The sequence below is a fragment of the Microcebus murinus genome, chromosome 10 (assembly GCF_040939455.1).
Source record: "Microcebus murinus isolate Inina chromosome 10, M.murinus_Inina_mat1.0, whole genome shotgun sequence".
Classification (NCBI taxonomy): Eukaryota; Metazoa; Chordata; class Mammalia; order Primates; family Cheirogaleidae; genus Microcebus; species Microcebus murinus.
In genome coordinates, this window is record NC_134113.1 from 65,295,012 (window position 1) to 65,316,746 (window position 21,735).

Sequence of the window (21,735 nt, forward strand, 5' to 3'; positions counted from 1 at the left end):
TGTTAGCTGATTACAGTTCATAGACACCCTCTTCTCTGGAGACTTATCCTCTGCTAAAGAGGAGTCACTTCCCTAGGGAGGCTGCTCCCTGCCACGGGGAACAGACCAATAGCTAATGGCCAATGGACATAAGTATGGAAAAGGCCATCCATTTTGCCTCAAGGAGGGATCATCTCTGTGGAACAATTCACATTTCAGAGCTTCTCCAAAGAACCATACTAGTCTGTTCCAGATGAGACTCTATTTGTGTTTAGTTTTTAATCTCCTGATGTATCCTGCTTCACTCACTCACCTTCCCCTGAGAGCACTCTTTCAATAAATCACATAAACAAGAATGAGATAGAAAGGATCCTAGGTTCTCACCCTAACCATTTAGAATGTAAATATATCCTTACAAGGGTCACATACACCCCAGATATCTCCAAGGTCTGGGCTTTATTCCTAGGGAGATAGCGCCCTAGTCTTTTTAGGATAGTGACTACACTAGTGTTCATTTTGTGAACATATTCTACAACTTATATATACATTGCACTTATTATTTCATGTGTAAAATAGCTCATTTTGAGTTATTTATACTTCCTGTATGAAAAGAGCATTTTGTACCATAAGTATAAAGAAAAAAGTAGGGAAGAATGAAGAGAAGGAAGGTGAAAGGAGGGAAGGAGACAGGAGGGGAAAGACCTTTCATAAAATCTTCATCCCAAATATCAGTGGCATGTGGAAATGGAACATCAAAACGACAAAAAAGTCTGTCTTCTGTAAGGTGTTGGTTTGGCAATTTAAGTAAGTTTTCTGACACAATGTGTAATTTATCATGTTTAAGAACCATTTTTTGGCATGATGTAAGAAAAGATATTAGTTCTGGAGTTAGTGTAGAACAGAACACAACTTACAAATTCTTAAAAGTAGCTGTAACAATGGTATACAATATACACTACAGGCAATCTTAGTGATTCTCTTACAGACCCCACAACTTGGCTTTGGAGTTGAGAAAGTATCTTTATCATGAACATTTGCTATGCCAGGCTGACACCCACGATTCCTATGAATCCCCCAACTTCTCTCAATTATTCTTTTATAGGCTCAGAAGGGGTATGGGGGTGACCAACCACTGGGGATAGAATGGATGGTGTGTGTTCTCTTATTAAGCCCAAGGCAGGGCCTGACCCCAGCAATTTGCACCTGTTTTAAAAGGTGAGTATTTAACATGACTTTGTCCCAAGGTCTGGTTCGTTGTTGCCAATTCGGGGCTACAGGGAATGTCCTCCTCAACATCTTTTCAATTTTACACTGAAAACAATTATTAAAGAGAATTTAAGGTCTGCTTTGTAGATCAGTGTACTGTATTAAAGAAAAGGAGAAAAAATATGTTTACACACACAAACACACTGTGCATAGAAAATAGGATTATGAAATATGAAGTAACTCCATAAAATTCTATTTTTCAGGATGTCTCTCTTTGGTTTTAAATATAGGGGGAAGAGGTTTGTCTTAGAGGCATCAGTCCCTCATACTACATTTTTCCTCTCTCTTGTGTTAATGTTCTGTGTAATGCTAATTAAATGGACATGTGCAACTAATTTAAGTGTTACAGAATTCAAAGCAATCTTAATTCCCCCTTCACCCAAAAATAGAATAAGAAAGTAAGTTGCTAGTCTCTAGACTTTATAGTAGACTGAAAACTGAATAGTAAAATCATATTTCACAGAAAAATCTAAATTGACTTCTCAGGTTATGAATACTTGATTATGGTAGGACAGTTCGGAAATAGCCCCATTTTAATTCATTTAGAGAAGGCAGTTATTCATTATTCTGAGTCTTATGGCCAAGAAAGAGAATAGAAAGAGCATAATTTTCCACCGTCAAGCTTAACACACATATTGAACAATATCCTTGCTCTGTTCTATGGCAGAATTGAGCCTGCTGAATACCATACAAGGCATAGTGTTAATGATGGTCAAAGTGGTACTCTGGCATAAAAAAGTACAATCCACAAAAAGCATTGAAAGAAAATTTACATATAGACATATTATTAATATATATATTATTCAAAATGCTTTCTTCATGAGAATGAGTGCAATCTGAAACTCATTTTTAACACTTTGACATCACCATCTTAAAAGAGAAGGAAAGGCAGAGATACAATTTCATTTTCTTGAACACTATTTGCAGAAATGGCAGTAATTCTGGAAATGTCATGTTTTCCCTATGAAAGTCACCTTAAGGATAACTCTCTGCATTTTTATGTAAAGAGAATTGCCAGGGAAAACCCATACGTAGTAAAATTTAACAGATAAGTGGACACAGAACACAACAGTCTGTGCTAAGGGGAGTCATTTTCCACAGATATAATAGTTGAGAAAGAAAACAGAAGAGCTTACCTTTATGATGGTTTGCACTGGATACGACTTTCCCCCACAAGGTTACAATAAATATTATTATTAGCAGTTTTCCTTTTGTTGCTTTCTGTAAGTATCTCTTACTCATCCTGAAAAATAAAAATAAAAAATCCTAACTATGTGGAAATTATTTATTTTCCATTATAATTGTGCTCCACTTAAAGCCTTCTACAACACCTTAACCATTGAACACCTGACAATTTTATTACTTGTATTTAAAATGCTATTCACTGTATATAAACCATGAGCATAGAAAATAAAAGTTTTCCAAAGTACTTTGATATGATGCAAGAAGTAGACAGTTAATAGCCTAAATTAGTTAGGAAATACTGTGGTTTTTCTCTTCATATAAAGGTAGATTTAATTTTTTAACAAAATCCAAGGCACAGTCATTTGAATAATCTTTAAATAAAAACCTTATTGCTTTGCTTTTTTTCTAAAGATTCCTTCTTCAATGCCAAGTCAAATGGTCAAGGTAAACAGTTTAAATAAAACTGCTTAGATGAATTCCTGCACAGAATAAAGTCACTTCAAATCTATTATTCCTAATGTGCTTTTAGAAAAGATTAGCTGGTAACATACCTTCCTTATTGCAAACTAACTTGACCCATCTAACACACACAATTCTGCTACAGGTGACACAATGTTGTTGGAATCTATCTTGCTATACTTTATCAGAAGTAGGAGAAAAATGGAAGAACAGAATGAAAAATACAAAATTAACATTTTCAAGTTGAGTCCATCAAATGTTATAACCAAAAAATGGGAAAACAAAAAATGTTATAACAAAATAATAGCTACCTATAATAAAAGTTCACCACCTACTTTTTCCAGCACTTTATACGTTCTTTCCTTTGTTCCTCAGCACAAATTTGGCATGTAGGTATGTCCATCCCCATTTCACATATGACACTATATGACATTACATATATGATATTTATTTCATATATGGAAATTTGCCTAAGGTCACATTTAATGATAGAATAAAAATTCAAACTCAGAATTGTCTAATTCTAAAATTCTTATATTAACCCCTAGCCAAGGGATAAGCAAAACTGATATGAAATCCAATTCATCTGCATTTATTTATGAGGAAGGTAAAATATATATGTTACCCAGTGCCTTCAGATTTAGATACTACACTCAACTCCATTTTTGCTTGACCTACAGATTCTTGTCTGCCCTGGTTTTAATGCAACTTTCTGGGGTCACTTCCTGACCTAGCCTAATTCCTCTTTCTCTTGAATTCTCTTAAATTATTCTTTGCCTTATACCTTCACCTACCAACCATTCTATTTCCAAAAATATGACTTAGTGATATCAATGATGGCTGTACAATTTCAAACACATGGATAAATAAATGAAAAAGTAAATATATTATGTATTTTAATATAGATATATGTTTACATTTTGTGGCATGGGGAAGTTGTGCTCATTAATTCACATGTTGAGGAGGCAGTATTATATGATTAAAAGCATCAACTCCTGTGTCGGACCGTCTGGGTTTGAGTCCAAGCTCTCCTGGCTTCTAAGTATGTGACCTATACACAATTTTACTTTTTGTGGATTTCCTACTTTGATGCCTTTTACTGTAACTCAGGATAACATATGTGAAATACCTGGCCCATTAACTGGCATGTACTAAAGGTTCAATAATTATGATATTACAGAACATTTGATCATTGGACTATGTTTGGTCCTTGAGTACTTAACAGGCTACTCTCATTCATGAGATCATTGAAGAAAGTTTCAGTAGCACCAACAGCTGCTAACACAACCTTAGTCTTGTGACATGCCAAAGATAATGTACAAGGGAATAGGTATTTGAACTTTTAGATCAGACTGTTTGTATTCAAAATCATACTTCCTGATTATTGGCTCTGTAGTTGTAAACAAATTACTTAATAACTCAGAGTATTTTTGTTGCCAGTAAGATGAGAATGATAATAATATCTACTTCATTGTATTGTTAGTATGAAGATTCAATGAAACAGTTCATGTAAAGGGCTTAACACTATGCATAGCAAATAATAAATCTTAATCACTGTGATTATTATCCAATTAGACCCAGTATTTCCCTAAGTGCATTCTGCGAGGCACCAGTTTCATAGAATGTTAATGTAGTATTAGTAAAAAACAAAGGGGGAAAATATTTGGAAAATTCTAAGTTCAACAAATTTAACCAGATTTTTTAAACAAGAGGCTTATTATTAAGTATGCTCTTTTAGAAACATTTTCTGGGAACCTTCTCCACAGAGTAATATAGGATACTGGTGTCCTCAGGAAGCTGCTCAGAGAAATATTGAGCTGCAACAATAATCTGGTTTAGTATTCTTTCTCAGCAAACCAAATGCGCATTTCAAATCTTCCATCTATTGCCATTGTTTCCTCTCTCAGCACTCTTACTAGTCTTGTTTTAAGATTCTTCTCTTTTTTCCCCACAATTTTTTCAACCTGCCTCCCCTTTGGCATCCAAGCCCTGCAACCTTATTGTACTCTATATGAGACAGCAGAATGAACAGAAAAACGCATCTGACAGGAAGAGCTGCTTAGCATAATTCTTGATAATAGCTTTCCCACAGCAAATGGCTCTGCCACAAGGGCAATGACCCAGCATATTTTTCATACCATCATGTACCCACCCAATGGAATGACAGAACTGATAACTAGATGTATGGAAACAGAAACACCCACGAAGTTGCAAAGCTGCCAAATATAAAAAAGAAAGAAGAATGAAGGTCAATTTGGGGGAGGTTGTAATGTCTGCTATTTTTTACATCTCATGTCACCAAAACTCCTGTCTAGTCAATTACCATGATTGTCAATACCACCTCCTGAATATCTCTTATGTGTATACATATATATCTATCCCTAGTGCAATACTATGATTTAGACCACCAAAATTTCTCACTGGCCGCAGCATCCTACCTGGACTTCTGCCACCCATATTGCCCTCCTCTGGACCTGAAGGCAGATCCTGTGTCTGCCTTTTTCACCACCTACTATATTTGCAGTATTTATATTATTACTAGTGCCTGATAAATATTGTTAACTGAATGTAATGTAATTACAATGTAATGTGTTCTTTATGCTATAGCCAAATATGTAACAACTATGATGTTGAGACATCCTTACTTAAAGCCTTCACATGAGTCCCTTCTATGCTCAAAAACAAACAAACAAACTAAAACAAAAAAATGGCCAGAATCCTTAGCAGGGTATAAAAATTCTGTAGCAGAGTTAAAAAAAAAAAAAAAAAAAAAAAAAGCCTTGCTTCTTTTTATGTCTCTAATCTTATTTTATGCCCTTCTTCACCACCTCTCTCTTCACACACACTCATGATCTATATTTTAATTCTGCGAAATTTCCTTAATGGCATCCAGCAAGATCTCACCTCCATGGCTGACAAAATTCTCCTCACTGGTCATGCATGGTTCAGGTTGGAATTCTTCCTACAGGATTTGTTCAAGGCTATGTTGAGTGCCCTTCTTATGCACAACTGCCACACAGTTATACTATCCACTTCCTTATTTCCATTCATCACTCTCATATAAGATTCCTAAAGACAAGAACTACACCCCATAAATTTGTGAATATATAGGGCCTAGTCCAAGGTCCCACTTAATAACTTGTAAATCGGTATTTGTTGAATGCTGGTCGTGTCTTACAGCCAAATACATTGTGTAGTTGTCAACAGGAGGAAGAAGCAAGTGTGTGTCATCTCCTTGGGTGAAATTAGGACAAAGCAAACAGGAAGAATGAGCGAAAGAGGAGGAGTGTGTGACATGACAGGGCAAACTAAGAAGAAGGAAAAAAGAAGGTAGAAATCCAATCCTGAACATGTTTCATTCCGATTTTTAAATAACAATCAAGTTTGAACAAAGTGAAATGTAGTGTAGTGATCAAGGATTTTTGACAAAGGGAAAAAAACCTAAAGAAAAAAAGACAAATGATACATTTCTTCTTGGCCTTGTATGAGAGCAAACGAGGAGAGACATTCCCTTCTTATTCTATTTGCTAACCACCAGGTCTCTGTTTAAAAATTTCCACCAAAGCTTAGATTGTCACATTCATCTGTAAAAATGGCAAAATTTAAGTGAATTTTGCAGCAGCAAAAATTGAGTGAAAAGAAACTGGAAACTGAAGTATAAATACACACAAAAGATGAAAACTTGAAATTGCTCCCCAAGCAGCAGCAGCAAAGAGCATGAGGAAAACAAGAAAATTGAGAAATGGTAACCTTGGCAGTGAAGGATGTTGAAGTGAAAAATTGTCAAAGTGGAGGACTGACAATTAAATCTCCTGGACTTTCTCCCACTCATCTCTGCTGTGTTACATGTTTCCGGTATAGTCACTGAGATGTAGACTTTTGGATTTTTTGAAACCCTTCACCTCCCACTAATGTTAAAAGTACATTTAATTGTAAAAAAAAAAAAAAAAAAAAAAAAAAGCAAGAATTATAAAACTGCTATGTGGTGAGAAAAATCATTTCCCCATAAAAACAGAATGTAAATTTAACTGCTCTATAGACCAGAATGTGGAAGGGAAAAAAATGGGATGTCTGATGTGTAGAGGAGATAAAAGCAGGGGCCTGGAATTCAACCACCTTTTGCCTCCCTTTGAGCTTAAGATACTTCTGTGGAAATAAAGGTCATGTAAGATAATATATTTTTTAAAGCCTTTTAGAACATTTATGTACATTGACCTAAGATTCAGACCTGGTGTTAACTAATTACAATGGCATAGCCTTTAACAGACAAATCTAATACAGAAATCAACTCTTAGGGTAGAATGCTCCAACTGATAAGGCCAGTGCCCTTTCTCCTCATAGGGACCAGAATGATTTTTTTTTTTTTTTTTGAGACAGAGTCTCACTTTGTTGTCCAGGCTAGAGTGAGTGCCGTGGCGTCAGCCTAGCTCACAGCAACCTCAAACTCCTGGGCTCAAGCGATCCTACTGCCTCAGCCTCCCAAGTAGCTGGGACTACAAGCATGTGCCACCATGCCCGGCTAATTTTTTACATATATATATATGTATGTATATATATATATATATATATATATATATATATATATATACATTTTTTTTATATATATATATATATATATATCAGTTGGCCAATTAATTTCTTTCTATTTATAGTAGAGATGGGGTCTTGCTCTTGCTCAGGCTGGTTTTGAACTCCTGACCTCGAGCAATCCGCCTGCCTCGGCCTCCCAGAGAGCTAGGATTACAGGCGTGAGCCACCGCGCCCGGCCCAGAATGATTTTTATGAAGTGTAAATCAGATCACATTACCCCACCAGCCTCACCCTTTGTTTAAATTCCTAGAATTTACCTACTCATTGAATTGAGAATAAAATCTAAATTTCTTACTGGAGACAAAGCCCAACTCTTGACCTCTCTGATCTCCTTTCACATCCCCTATTTCCCTCATGCTCTATGCTTCAGCCACATTGGCCTTCCCTCCATCCCTTCTAGACCTCACACTAAATGTTCACTTTGCCTTGAAGGCTCTCCCTCCTGTTTTGCATAGTGGTCTGCTTTTCATAATCACCCCCAGAGATCACCTCCAGAGCATCCTGCCTTCCAGAGTCCAGAGAGACCTACCCTGCAGGCTTTCTCTGTCTCCCAATAGCTTGTAGTATTTTCCCTATTATTACAATCTGAAAATATCTTATTTACTAACTCATACATTTGTGCAAATGTTCATTTTCTTCTTCTGCACATTAAAATGTAATTTCTATGAGGGCAGAGATCCTGCCTATTAGTCACTGATCTAGCAGGTAGACCATCACCTGGATCATGAAACATCAAGAGATGAAGGAATAGGTGCATTGATTTTATAATTAGAAAAAAAGAAGTGAGTCTTTTTAAATGGAGATGTTTTATTGCTTCTTTTAACTATAAAAATGAAATTTCCATTATATTCAGCAACTAGGAATGGTGATGTCAAGAACAGTGTATCTATTTGTTGAATAATGGAAGATGAAGTGAAAAGAATGAGTGGGAGGTGAGGAAGTGTAAAAAACAACTAGACTATTCTTTCAAGAAACATGCAAGAAGGGAAGAAACATACAGTGGCTAGAACAAGGTGATGGCAAAGGGAAGGAAGGGGGAAGGAAGGTGGAAGGGAGGGAGGGAGAAGGAAAGAAGGAAGGGAGGGAGGGAGGAAGGAAGGAAGGAAGGAAGGAAGGAAGGAAGGAAGGGAGGGAGGGAGGGAGGGAGGGAGGGAGGGAGGGAGGGAGGGAGGGAGGGAGGGAGGGAGGGGAAAGGAAGGAAAGAGTTAAAGATACCAAAGTGAGGACAGATTACGAAGGTTAACTTTTAAGTGAGATCAAAAAATAGGTAACATCTGTGCCAACATTTATTGTTTGGGGACTTTTTGATAAAAGCCATTCTCACTGGAGTTAAGGGATATCTCATTGTGGTTTTGATTTAGAGAGATAGGAACATTCATACACCACTGGTGGGACTGCAAACTAGTACAACCTCTGTGGAAAGTAATATGGAGATACCTCAAAGAGCTAAAAGTAGAACTACCAGTTGATCCAGCAATCCTATTACTGGGCATCTCCTCAAAAGAACAAAAGACATTCTATAAAAAAGACATCTGTACCCGAATGTTTATAGCAGCACCATTCACAATTGCAAAGGTGTGGAAACAACCCAAGTGCCCATCAATACTTGAGTGGATTAATAAAATGTGGTGTATGTATACCATGGAATTCTACTCAGCCACAAAAAGGAATGGTGATATAGTACCTCTTGTATTATCCTGGATAGAGCTAGAGCCCATTTTACTAAGTGAAGTATCACAAGAATGGAAAAACAAACAACACATGTACTCACCATCAAATTGATATTAACTGATCAATACTTATGTGCACATATAGTAGGAACATTCACCCGGTGTTGGGCAGGTGGGAGGGAAAGGAGGGAATGGGTATACTCACACCTAATGGGTGCAGTGTGCACCCTCTGGGGAATGAACATGCTTGAAGCTCTGACTCAGGTAGGTCAAAGGCCATATATGTAACGTAAACATTTGTACCCCCATAATATGTTGAAATAAAAATAATTAATTATTTTTAAAAAGTAGGTAACAGTTTTTGTAAATATAAAGCATTCTACAAGTATAACTTATTATTCTTATTATTGATTTTAATGTTCTTATTTTTATAGAAACAAAATGTATCCTCCAAAACTAAATTATTCTTTGTTCTTGCTAATAGAGTATTACAAAATCCTACTAAATAAAACATCTAGAACCACAGGTTTGATAAATACTATGGCTCTATATAATATATCCAAATTATTTACTGAAATAGCAATTATTTTTTGAGGTAGGTAGTGCAATCAGTATTGAGATATTAATATATAAAAAGATAAATAGATACATTAAATAGGTATAGATAAATAGTAAAACAAAACAGACTCATATGTATCTATCATGTAAATATAGGAACATAGAGTAAAAATTTAGGAGATAATCATGTAACTCATACATGCCATTGTGTAATCATGTATGTTGTGTGTTATATCATCCCCAAACTGAGGTGATTAATTTTAATCATTTTTATTACAACTATTATTTTTGCTTTCATTTCATATCATTTATACAATATCATCACATTATAGTATTTCAAGCCAAATTTGCCAAGCACATTATTTGAATCAGAACCTTCTTGTTGAAGAATTAGTATCTGGATTTCCCATCTTACAGATTATCATCAAAAGTTCATTGAGTTGCATTTTCATATACCAGTCATATGATTAGCCTAATTAGATCATATTTTCTTAGGTACCTTTAAAACATAGACAATGGAATCTAAATGTTTCTCAAATCTGTCTGAATTGAAATAATTGCTTTAAAATGCTTACTATATTTGATATATCAGTGTTTTGTAATGAATCTACCTTTTGGATTCTGTTCAATAAAGAAGTTGACCCTGGAGATTTAGCCAAGAAAGCTCTATTGGTTTCTAAGGAATTCCTGGCAACAAATACAAGCCTTATTTAAGAACCACAATTATCTACTCCCTTCACCCAAATCTTATGCTTCCATTCATTTCCCCACAATGCTGCAATTTTGGTGGGCACAAAAACCCAGGAGCACTATTGCTTTATGCGTAGCAGCGTATAGCCAAATCATTGGATTTGTGTAAATGCTTTTGCCACCCACAGATTGAAATTGTATCGAATAGAATGTATTATCATTTAAATGATTTCTCCAGAAACAAACAATATTCTAATCCTCCAAGCTCTAATACCCAAAACAGACAAAAATGCCATAAAGCAAAGATAAAGCAATCATTTAAGATTTATGGGAACACTGGAAAACGCCTGAAATGATCAAGGGTAAGCTATATCACTGTGTATCCATAATAACAAGTGAATCATTTGCCCTTCTATATATCTATAAAATGGGAATGTTATCTATTTTTTTTCAAATAGAAATATTATTATAATAAACAAGAAATCAGGTGACAATTTGAACTAAAAGAAAGATATATGATAAATCAGAGATATTACTATCTTATCAAAGGTCTTTCTCTCTGAGCATGGGCTTGTAAGTCAGAAATACATGCCCGAATTTGATTCTGGGCTCTAATACAACATAGTTAAATCAATTTGTCGAGTCTGCTTAACAAAAATTTTTGAGTCACAATGCACACATACAAAATGCATCAATACTATTACATATTGGTAGGATTGTTGTAAAGAATAAATACATTTTTAAAGCATCTAACACAAAGCCAGGCATAAAGTAGACACTCAATATGCTGTAGCTATTTTTATATATCATGAATAATATCTGAAACACAACCTCCTAGCTAAGAATGAATAATAAATAAAAAGTCTTTGAATACCAAATTTTGAAAGTTTACATGTTTTAGTCATAGGTGAGAAATGAAGCTATCTTTTAGGAATTTATCCTAAGTCTAAAGAATTAAAAGTTAAGAGTATAAAGCAATGGGCTAAAAATAGAAGCAGGGCTGACTGATAAACAGTGTCTGCTGATGGCTTTGCCAAATAAATTTTGATAATTGGATATCAGAGACTAGACAACAAATCTAAAAATGTATAGCATACCAGGATCACTAAGTATAGGAAAAATACTCCTCGTATGCCTCTAGAAACACACAGAGCACAGCATGCTAACTGAAGTCATTAATATCACTATGTATGTTTTTTTTTTTCTGGTTTTACGCTTTAAAATGTGCTGGCTCATTCAACATCTCATTCAACTTTCACGTTAATTCTTTGAACTAAGTTCTTAATATATTAGTATCCTCAGATTAGATATTAGAATCTGAAAGAATAATTTGAAGACAAATAATAAGTGTCAGAGGCAAGTCTTGAATTCAGATCTTCTGCCCACTGGCTCAGTCCTCATCACAGCAGTGAATGAATAATATCCCATATACTCTCTAATGAGTCCTAAAAGCATTTGGTGCATTTTAGACAAGTGTGCACTAAAAAAAGGGGGGAGGGACTAAAATGAAGTGCTAGTTCTCAGTTATGTAGAAGATTACCAAAAGAAAATTACCTCATTGCCATGATACTGGAAAAAGGAAATACTATGGTACCCCATTACTGTGCTCAATGGGACTATAAAATGATCAAGCTTTAAATGGTGCACGATTTACCATTTATATACACCACATGGTCTGGTTAACGGTGAGTTAAAACTTTCATAGCTAAGTTCCCTAGGTCTACTAGATACCATTCCATTGAGATTAGAACCAATGGAATTGCTACACCAGGAGTGACAATTTTAGGTAGGGTTGCTGGATAAATTACAGGACACTAATTTAAAATGGAATTTATCTGAAATTCCCATTTAATTGTGTCATACAATTTTATTGCAAAATCTTCCACCTTTACTCTGGTTTTCAACTATTAATATATCATTTTAGCAAGACACTAACACTGACTTCTATGTGCAAACATGCTTGCCTAAGGAAAAACAAGCTTAGAATTTTATAGACGATGGTAGAGATTAAAATAATGAAATCTTCATTTGTTTTTTGATCAACTCTTTTCTGTACACAAGACAGATAATTTGTCTATAGTTCTACTGGCCAATTGAGAAGATTCTGAATTGTTTATTCTAATTAAAAACACAGCAGATTTAGTCTAACATGACAATTAAGAGCATGTGGATTTGAAGTCTGACATGTGAGTTTGAGACTTGGCTACATATTATTAATAGCTGGTAGAGACATGCTGTTTGACTTTAGAAAGCCTCAGTATTCTCTGCTGTAATATTTGGATAAGATTATCTGCCTCATTGAGCTGTTGGGATGGTGAATCAGTTGATTTATGTAAAGTATTCAGCACAGATCTTGTCACTTAGTAAGCAAAATATAAACGTTAGCTATGACACAGTCATTTAAAGTTCTCCTGTGATTAACTTCTTTATTCAATATGGAATAATCAGTTGACTATTTTCTATATCTGTCTTCTGAGCACCAAAAGACATCAAGAAGGCAACATTAAATGCATGTCCTTCATTCTTACATTCCCTGTTGAAGTATTTTACTATTTTCCCAGTGACTATAGATAGCTTGAAGGCAGTATATCCATCATATTTAAAATTCATATCTCCTAGAATTCTTATAGCTTCACGTCTTAGGTTTAAGTCTGTTACCCATCTTGTATTAATTTTTGTGAGTAGCGAAAGATTTGGATCCTGTTTCAGTCTTTTATTTGTGGCTATCCAATTTCCCCAGCACCATTTATTGAATAGGGATTCTTTTTCCCAACTGTATGTTTTTGTCTGCTTTGTCAAAGATCAGATGGCAATGTAAGCATGGTTTTATATCTGAGTTCTCCGTTCTGACATTGGTCTAATGTCTCTATTCTTGTGCCAGTACCATCTTGTTTTGGTTACTATAGCCTTGTAGTATGGCTTAAAGTCTGGTAAAGTGACACATCCTGATTTGTTCTTTTTGCTTAAGGTTGCTTTGGCTATTCATGGTCTTTTCTGGTTTAATGCAAAACATAGAATTATTTTTTCTATATCTGAAAAAATGACATTGGTATTTTAATGGGGATTGCCTTGAATCTGTAAATCACTTTGGGTAGTATAAACATTTTGGCAATGTTGATTCTGCCAATCCATGAGCATGATGTCTTTTTCCATTTGTTTATGTCTTTTGCAATTTCATTTCTCAGTGTTTTGTACTTCTCTCTGTAGAAGTCTTTCACCTTGTTGGTTAAATATATTCCTAGGTGTTTTATTTTCTTTGTTGCTATAAGAATTCTAGAAGAAAATGTTGAAAAAACTCTTTTTTCCTTGTTTTTATTTTATTTTTTTTATTTCAGCATATTATGGGGGTACAAATGTTTAGGTTAATTATATTGCCTTGTCCCACCTGAGTCAGAGCTTCAAGCATATCTATCCCCCAGATGGTGCACTGCATTCATTAGCTGTATACATATTCATCCCCTCCTCCTCCCTCCCATCTGCCAACACCCAATGAATGTTATTACTATATGTGCACTTAAATGTTGATCAGTTAATAGCAATTTGATGGTGAGTACATGTGGTGCTTGTTTTTCCATTCTTGTGATACTTCACTTAGCAGAATGGGCTCCAGCTCCATCTAGGATAATACAAGAGGTGCTAAAACTCTTATAGATATTGCCCTAGGCAAAGAATATAAGAGAAAAACCCTAAAGGCACTCACAGCAACAATAAAAAATAAATAAATGAGACCTGATTAAATTAAAAGGCTTCTGCACCACCAAGGAATAGTCAATAGAGAAAAATAGACAGAATCGGAGATAATATTTGCATGCTACATATCCAATAAATGGTTAATAACAACAATCAACAAAGAACTCAAGCAACTCATCAAGAAAAATATCAAACAATCCCATTAAAAAGTGGGCAAAAGACATGAACAGAAGCTTTCAAAAGAAGATAGACTAATGGCCAACAAATATATGAAAAAATGCTCAATGTCTCTAATCATCAGGGAAATGCAAATTAAAACCACAATGAGATATTACCTAACTCCACTGTGAATAGCTTTTATCAAAAAGTCCCAAAACAACAGATGCTGGCATGGATGTGGAGAAAGGAACATTGATCCACTGTTGGTGGGACTGCAAACTAGTACAGCCTCTGTGGAAAGTAGTATGGAGATACCTCAAAGAACTAAAAGTAGAGCTACCATTTGATCTAGCAATCCCACTGTTGGGTATTTACCTAAAGGAAAAGAAGTCATTTTAATAAAAAGACACTTGCACTAGAATGTTTATTGCAGCACAATTCACAATTGCAAAGATGTGCAATCAACCCAACTGCCAATCAATTCATTAGTGGATTAATAAAATATGATATATGTATACCATGGAGTATTACTCAGCTATAAAAAAAAATGATGAACTAATACCTTTTATAACAATCTGGATGGAACCAGAGACCATTCTTCTAGGTGAAGTATCACAAGAATGGAAAAACAAATACCACATGTACTCACTATTAATTATAACTAATCGATCAACACTCATGTGCACATATGGAAGTAAAACCCAATGGAAATCAAGGAGGTGGAAGGGGGGAGGAGGACATGGGCAAATTCACACCTAATGGGTATAGTGCACACTATCTGGGTGATGGACACACTTATAACTTTGACTCAAAGGATACAAAAGCAATTCATTTAGCCAAAACATTTGCATACCCATAATATTTTGAAATAAAAAAATTCATATCTCTTTCGACTTTTCAATATTAACCCTAAACTACATTTTTCCCCCGGATTTCTGTTTTGTATTCATTGCTACTATTCTTACCATTTGTTTACTTACTTTTACTTTTTTTATTTCAGCATATTATGGGGTACACATGTTAAGGTTATGTATATTGCCCTTGCTCCTTCACCCCCTCGAGTCAGAGCTTCAAACGTGACCATCTTCCAGGCGGTGAGCATCACACTCATTATGTATGTATATACCCATCTTCTCCTCCCCCCTCCCGTCTGCCTGACACTTGATGTTATTCTTGTATGTCCACTTAGGTGTTTACCTGTTAATACCCATTTGTTAGTTAGTCCATGTGTTGCTTATTTTTCCATTCTTGGGATACTTCTCTTAGTATTCTGTCTTCTTTTGAAAAATTTTTGTTCATGTCCTTTGCCCACTTTTTGATAGGGTTGTTTCATTTTTTTTCTTGCTGATTTTCCTGAGTTCTAAATAGATTCTAGTTTTCAGCCCCTTATCCGATATGTAGCATGTGAAAATTTTCTCCCATTCTGTAGGTTGTCTGTTTGCTCTCGTGAGAGTTTCTTTGGCTGTGCAGAAGCTTTTTAGTTTGATCAGTTCCCATTTATTTATTTTTGTTGCTGCTGTGATTGCCTTTGGGGTCTTCTTCATAAATTCTTTGCCTAGGCCAATGTTTATAAGAATATTTCCTATGTTTTCCTCTAGAATTCTAATAGTTTCATACCTTAGGTTTAAGTCTGTTACCCAGCGTGAGTTGATTGCTCATGGGTCAGCAGAATCAACATTGTTAAAATATCTACACTACCCAAAGTAATCTACAGATTCAATGCAATCCTTATTAAAATACCAACATCACTTTTCATAGATATAGAAAAAATAATTTTATGCTTCGTATGAAACCAGAGAAGATCCTGTATAGCAAAAGCAATTCCAGGCAATAAAAACAAAATGAGAGGTATCAATTCACCATATTTCAAACTATACTACAAGGCTGTAGTAATTAAATCAGGTTTGCATTGGCACAAGAATAGGGACATTGACCAGTGGAACAGAATAGAGAACCCAGATATAAAACCATCCTCATATAGCCATCTAATCTTTACAAAGCAAACAAAAACATACACTGGGGAAAAGAATCCTTATTCAATAAATGGTGCTGGGGAAACTAGATAGCCACATGTAAAAGACTGAAACAGGACCCACACCTTTCACCTCTCACAAAAATCAACTCACGCTGGGTAACAGACTTGAAACTTAAGTGTGAAAGTATTAGAATTCTAAAGGAAAATGTTTACTTACTTTTTAAAATTATGAACAGGATTCAAATCTGCTCTTCCCAAAATAAATAAATAAAAGGCAGTGTGATTATAGAGTATGACCCAAAATGAGATTTCATACTGAACCACTGTATCAAGACATGACACCAAACAATAAGGCATCAGAAAATTTGAGTTTAATTGAGCCAAAATTTAAAATATATTAAAGCTATTTAATGGAAATAAACCTAGTTTATACAATTTAATATAAAATGCACATGTAGTACCAAATCTTGAAGGTTTGTAAAGGGCGGCTGGATAATTGAGATCTGGATAATATACTACCTCATTTTATATTTGACCTCCTCTCCTACAAAAACTTCAGGCAAAAGTAACAATGAGTAGAAAAATTTGGTTTATTTCTTCCTACCCTCTTACCACAATGGCGCTAAATGACTATACTAGAAACAGGAGGCTGGAGACAGGCAAATGCTTTGAGAATACAGACAATCCACAAAGCATCCACTGCTGCATGATACAGAGATAGCTACATATCACAACTGTTGGGCGGAGCATCATTATATAGAGTACGAAAGAAAACTACCAATTATATGTAGGCTCTCATAAATGGGTAAATTTATTATAGTATTTAATTTTGTGACTATGTATGATAAGAAGAGAGATAGCTCTGTACATAACATCTAAGTTCCATATGTGGGGTTTATAACAAAACATCTTTTAATAAGGCATTTATAGCAATTAATGCAAATAATCTATAGTAATGGAGCCAGTTCTGAGCATTTCTTTACTCTATTACCACTGGGATTAGTTAAGCACGTTTATTCCTTTTGTTCTGGTATACCTGTTCTCTTGGGAAATGAGGTACAGAAGAAACCCACTTCACCTCGGCCTCTCCTCCTTCATGCTAGCAAAGGAGTGAAAGAATGAGTAAGAATGATGAAAAACTGAATCTTTAAGGGTTCTTTGTTAGGATAAAGGTTGTAGTCCGAGAAGAATGTTTATTCTCACTGTGGCTCCAGATACAGGTATGAAGGATTCTTCTCTCTGTGTGTTCGGCCCTCCAGTATGGTCAATATGCCATCAAACACTAGCTAGTTAACAGCACACATTCTAGAGAAAAACATCTTTAATGATAAACCATTACAATATAAAACCTCTTCTAAGCATAGATCTTTCTCAGAGGTAAGGGAACTGGAGAGCTAAAGGTGTATATCCAAAGTTCTCCTTCATATAACCATCCCACAAAAGGCAGCAACATTAACACATTTCAACCTTACCATCAAAAATTACAAAGGTAAACAAACCATGAAAAAGATAGTGGCAGCTATGTGTTGAGAGGCATGTCATTCTACGTCCTCAAAAGAAACCAATAGAAAGGAGTCCAAGAAGAGACTATTTAATCAAGTTCACCAGAGTTCACACTTCTCTCTAAGAATAATAATTTAAGACCTGAGTGTGGTGGCTCATGTTTGTAATTCCAGCGACTATGAAGGATGAGGCAAGAGGATCACTTGAGGCCAGGAGTTCACAGTAATAATTTAAGACCTGAGTGTGGTAGCTCATGTTTGTAATTCCAGCAACTATGAAGCATGCAGCAAGAGGATCACTTGAGGCCAGGAGTTCAAAGCCAACCTGGGCTACATAGTGAGATCCTGTGGCTAAAAAAATAAGAAAAATTAGCTGGGCATAGTGGTGCATGCATGTCGTCCCAGCTACTTGAGAGGCTGAGGCCAGGAGGATTGCTTGAGCCCAGAAGTTCAAGGCTATAGTGAGCTATGAGCATCCCACTGCACTCCAGCCTAGGCAACAGAGCGAGACTTTATCTCTTTTTTAAAAAAAAAGTAATAATTAAATGGCAATCAAATGTAGCAGCATTAAACCCCCAAGCACAGCAACTTCACACAGTACAATTACAGAGACAATGACACTGGGAGCCACACACTTTCATAGCTACATTTTATATAGTACTCCTTGTATGTGTCAATATTTATACATAACTTCATGTGTCTTAATAAGCTGTCTTTGAGGGAAGAGTGGAACATTGTCCTGTTTTAATACAACAAAGTACTATACTCAGCTTTCAGCTAATAGCTTAAGCAACTGCGAACTCAACTGATTAAGAAACAAAGAAGCAACCATTCTTTGTTATAAACCTCAGTCTACAGTAAGCATCTGTAATATACAGCTTTCTGGCTTATTCCTTTTGCAATAAGATTTCAGTTCCTTTTTAAATCTCACTTTTTTACTCTTTCCAATATCTTAAACTTCCCTTTATGAATAAAATCAATCACATACTATACACTAACTCGACCTTCTCTTTGCCATCGGCTGCTTTTTCTCCACCCCTAACATTTTCCTTATGGGATGAATTTGGTTTCCTCTCTGACGGTGCAGGCATGTCCTTCAGTATACAATCACACTGCACAGCAGCAATCAAGTGGTTAAATGTGCAATCTTGAGAAATTTTCCCAATGGTAAGATGTATTATATTGTGAAATTATGTCCCAAGGTGGTTGTGGAAGCCTATTACCTAACTCTATTTTAGAAATTGGTCCATAGAACAGCCTGAGTAGAGGAAAGCCCTACATTAGAGAGGAATGCAGGACTGGTCCAAAATACAGCCATTGTGATTTCATATTTGCTGAAAACCTACTGACCTTATTTCTTCCTGATTCATATCCTCTTACTTCAATTGTTTGGGGCAATAATTCAAAACACATCAGGTAGAATATCATACAAAACAACTGTGCCAGATACCACTACAGTTTAGCAACAATTTAACCAGTAATCTCTGAGCTAACACTTTTCTTGCAATCTACATGGGACAAGAAAGTGCTTTGTGAACTGTTTAGTGGTCCACAAATTAGAATGGACACATATTACCAAATCATATTAAAGTAGGTAACATAGTGAGTAGATAAACAGATTGTGGTATAAACAAATAGTGAAATATTATTCAGCCTTAAAAAGCACATTTTAATAGATGTCTTTACACATTTTGATACATGCTTACAACATAAAGAAAAACCTTGAAAACATGCTATGTGAAATAAGCTAGACACAAAAGTACAAATATTATATTATTCTACTTATATGAGGCAAATTCATTGAGAGAAAAAGTAAGACAGAGGTTACCAGGATCAGGATGGAAGGGGAAATGGAGAGTTATTGTTTAACAGATGTAGAATTTCTATACAGGATGATTTTTAAAAGTCTGTAAATAGATAGTGGTGCTGGTTGTACAACATTGGGAATATAGTTAATGTCACTGAATTGTACCAAAACATGGCTAAAATGGTAAGCTTTATATTATGTTATTTTTGTAAAAATAAAAATTAAGAAAAAAGATAAAATGGCAAGAGTCATAACGGGAACAGTTCTGCTCATTGTTTCTACCATATAACCTACATTCATTTTCTGCGTGACATTTAAACAGTATTTGAAATTTTATTATTTACCTATTTGTTTACCTGTTTATTTTTTCCCTCTCCCCCTACCAGAATACAAACTACTATAAGAGTAGGAACCTAGGCCTGCTATTTTACTACTTTATCCACAGCATGCTTCTTATCACAAAGTAGGTACAGAAGAAATTTATATGGATTAAATGAATTAGTTAACAGAAGAAATACTACATATGTCTTTTGAGTTTGGTTACACTGCCTGATGACATACATTTTCTTATGTCTGATTGCATTTAATTGTCTCCACCTCTTGTAGACAGAATACTTTCAATTGTTATTTATATTATATGAAGGTCCTGTATCTGTAAACAGATTCCAAGCTCCTTGAGAAACCAAACACTATAGCTTTCTTTTCCAACAAAGAAACCTTTCCAACCTTTGCATAGTGTCACATGCCATACTAATAACTTTCACATATGACGAGGCTAGCAGATAAAATCGTCCCCCTTGCAGAGATGAGGAAACAGGCTAAAAGAAGTGAATTTTTCTTTTTTTTTTCTTTTCTTTTCTTTTCTTAGACACTGATTTTTTTCCAAATTCTGTGGGTACAAATATTGTTAAGGTTACATATCTTGCCCCTGTCCCCCTCCCCACCCCGCTCTGCCAGAGCTTCAAGCGTGTCCAGTCTTCAAGTGGTGCGCCTTGCACCCACCATGAAAGTGCGTACCCTTCCCCTTCTCCCCCCTTCCACCTGTTCACCTCCCATTAACAAAAAGAAAATTTTTTTTTTTTAGACATTTTGGTTACAGTGTTTCTTTGCCTCTCTCTACAAAGGGATAGAGGTAATCCTTTCCCCCCTACAATGCTCATCACATCCTTAAGATGTGGGTTTCCCCCCCCCATCAGACACTGATTTTTTTAAATCTCAAAATATTAAGGGAATACAAATGTTTTTTGTTACCTGGATCATTTTTGCAATGCTTGAGTCATGGCGATAAGTGTGCCCATCACCTAAATAGTGTTCATTGTACCCATTAGGCAGATTTTTGCCTTCTCCTCCTCCTCCCTGCCCCCTGCTTGATTTCCACTGAGTTTTACTTCCCTCTGTGCACATGTGTGCTCAGTGGTTAGTTCCAATTTAATAATGAGTACATGTGATATTTTCTCCCATTCTGTAAGTTGTCTATTTGCACTGTTAATTGTTTCTGTAGCTGTGCTGAAGCTTTTTAGTTTAATCAAATACCATTTATTTATTTTTGTTGTTGCTGTGATTGGCATTGGGGTATTCTTCATAAATTCTTTGCCTAGGCTGATAACTAGAAGAGTTTTCCCTACATTTTCCTCCAGAACTCTTATGGTTTCATGCCTTACATTTACGTCTTTTATCCATCTTCAATTAATTTGTGTGAGTGGTGAGAGATAGGGATCCTGTTTCATTCTTCTGCATGTGGCTATCCAATTTTCCCAGTACCATTTATTGAATAGGGATTCTTTTTACCAATGTACATTGTCATCTGCTTTGTCAAAGGTCAGTTGGCTGTAGGTACATGGTTTTATATCTGAGTTCTCTCTTTTTCGTTCCATTGGTCTACGTCTCTATTTTTGTACCAATACCATGATGTTTTGGTCAATATAGCCTTGTAGTATAGTTTGAAGTCTGGTAATGTGATGCCTCCAAATTTGTTCTTTTTGCTTAAGATTGCTTTGGCAATTTGGGCTCATTTCTGGTTCCAAATGAAGCATAAAATTACTTTACTTTAGGTCTGTGAAGTATGGCATTGTTATTTTGATTAGGATTGCATTAAATCTGTAAATGACTTTCAATAGTATGAACATTTTAACAATGTTGAGTCTGCCAATCCATGAGCATGATATGTTTTTCTATTTGTGTCAGCTATGATTTCTTTTCTCAGTG

At 35.4% G+C, this 21,735-nt stretch overlaps 1 protein-coding gene across 1 annotated transcript in view; it reads right to left on the bottom strand.

Moving 5' to 3' along the window:
• TAFA2 (TAFA chemokine like family member 2) overlaps positions 1 to 21,735 on the bottom strand; it is a 422,620-nt gene that overhangs the window by 139,532 nt on the left and 261,353 nt on the right. Inside the window, exon 2 of the mRNA XM_020287527.2 lies at positions 2,382 to 2,488. Within this exon, the coding sequence (XP_020143116.1) occupies positions 2,382 to 2,487 (106 nt within the window). The 5' untranslated portion in view covers position 2,488. The remainder of the gene's footprint in view (positions 1 to 2,381; positions 2,489 to 21,735) is intronic.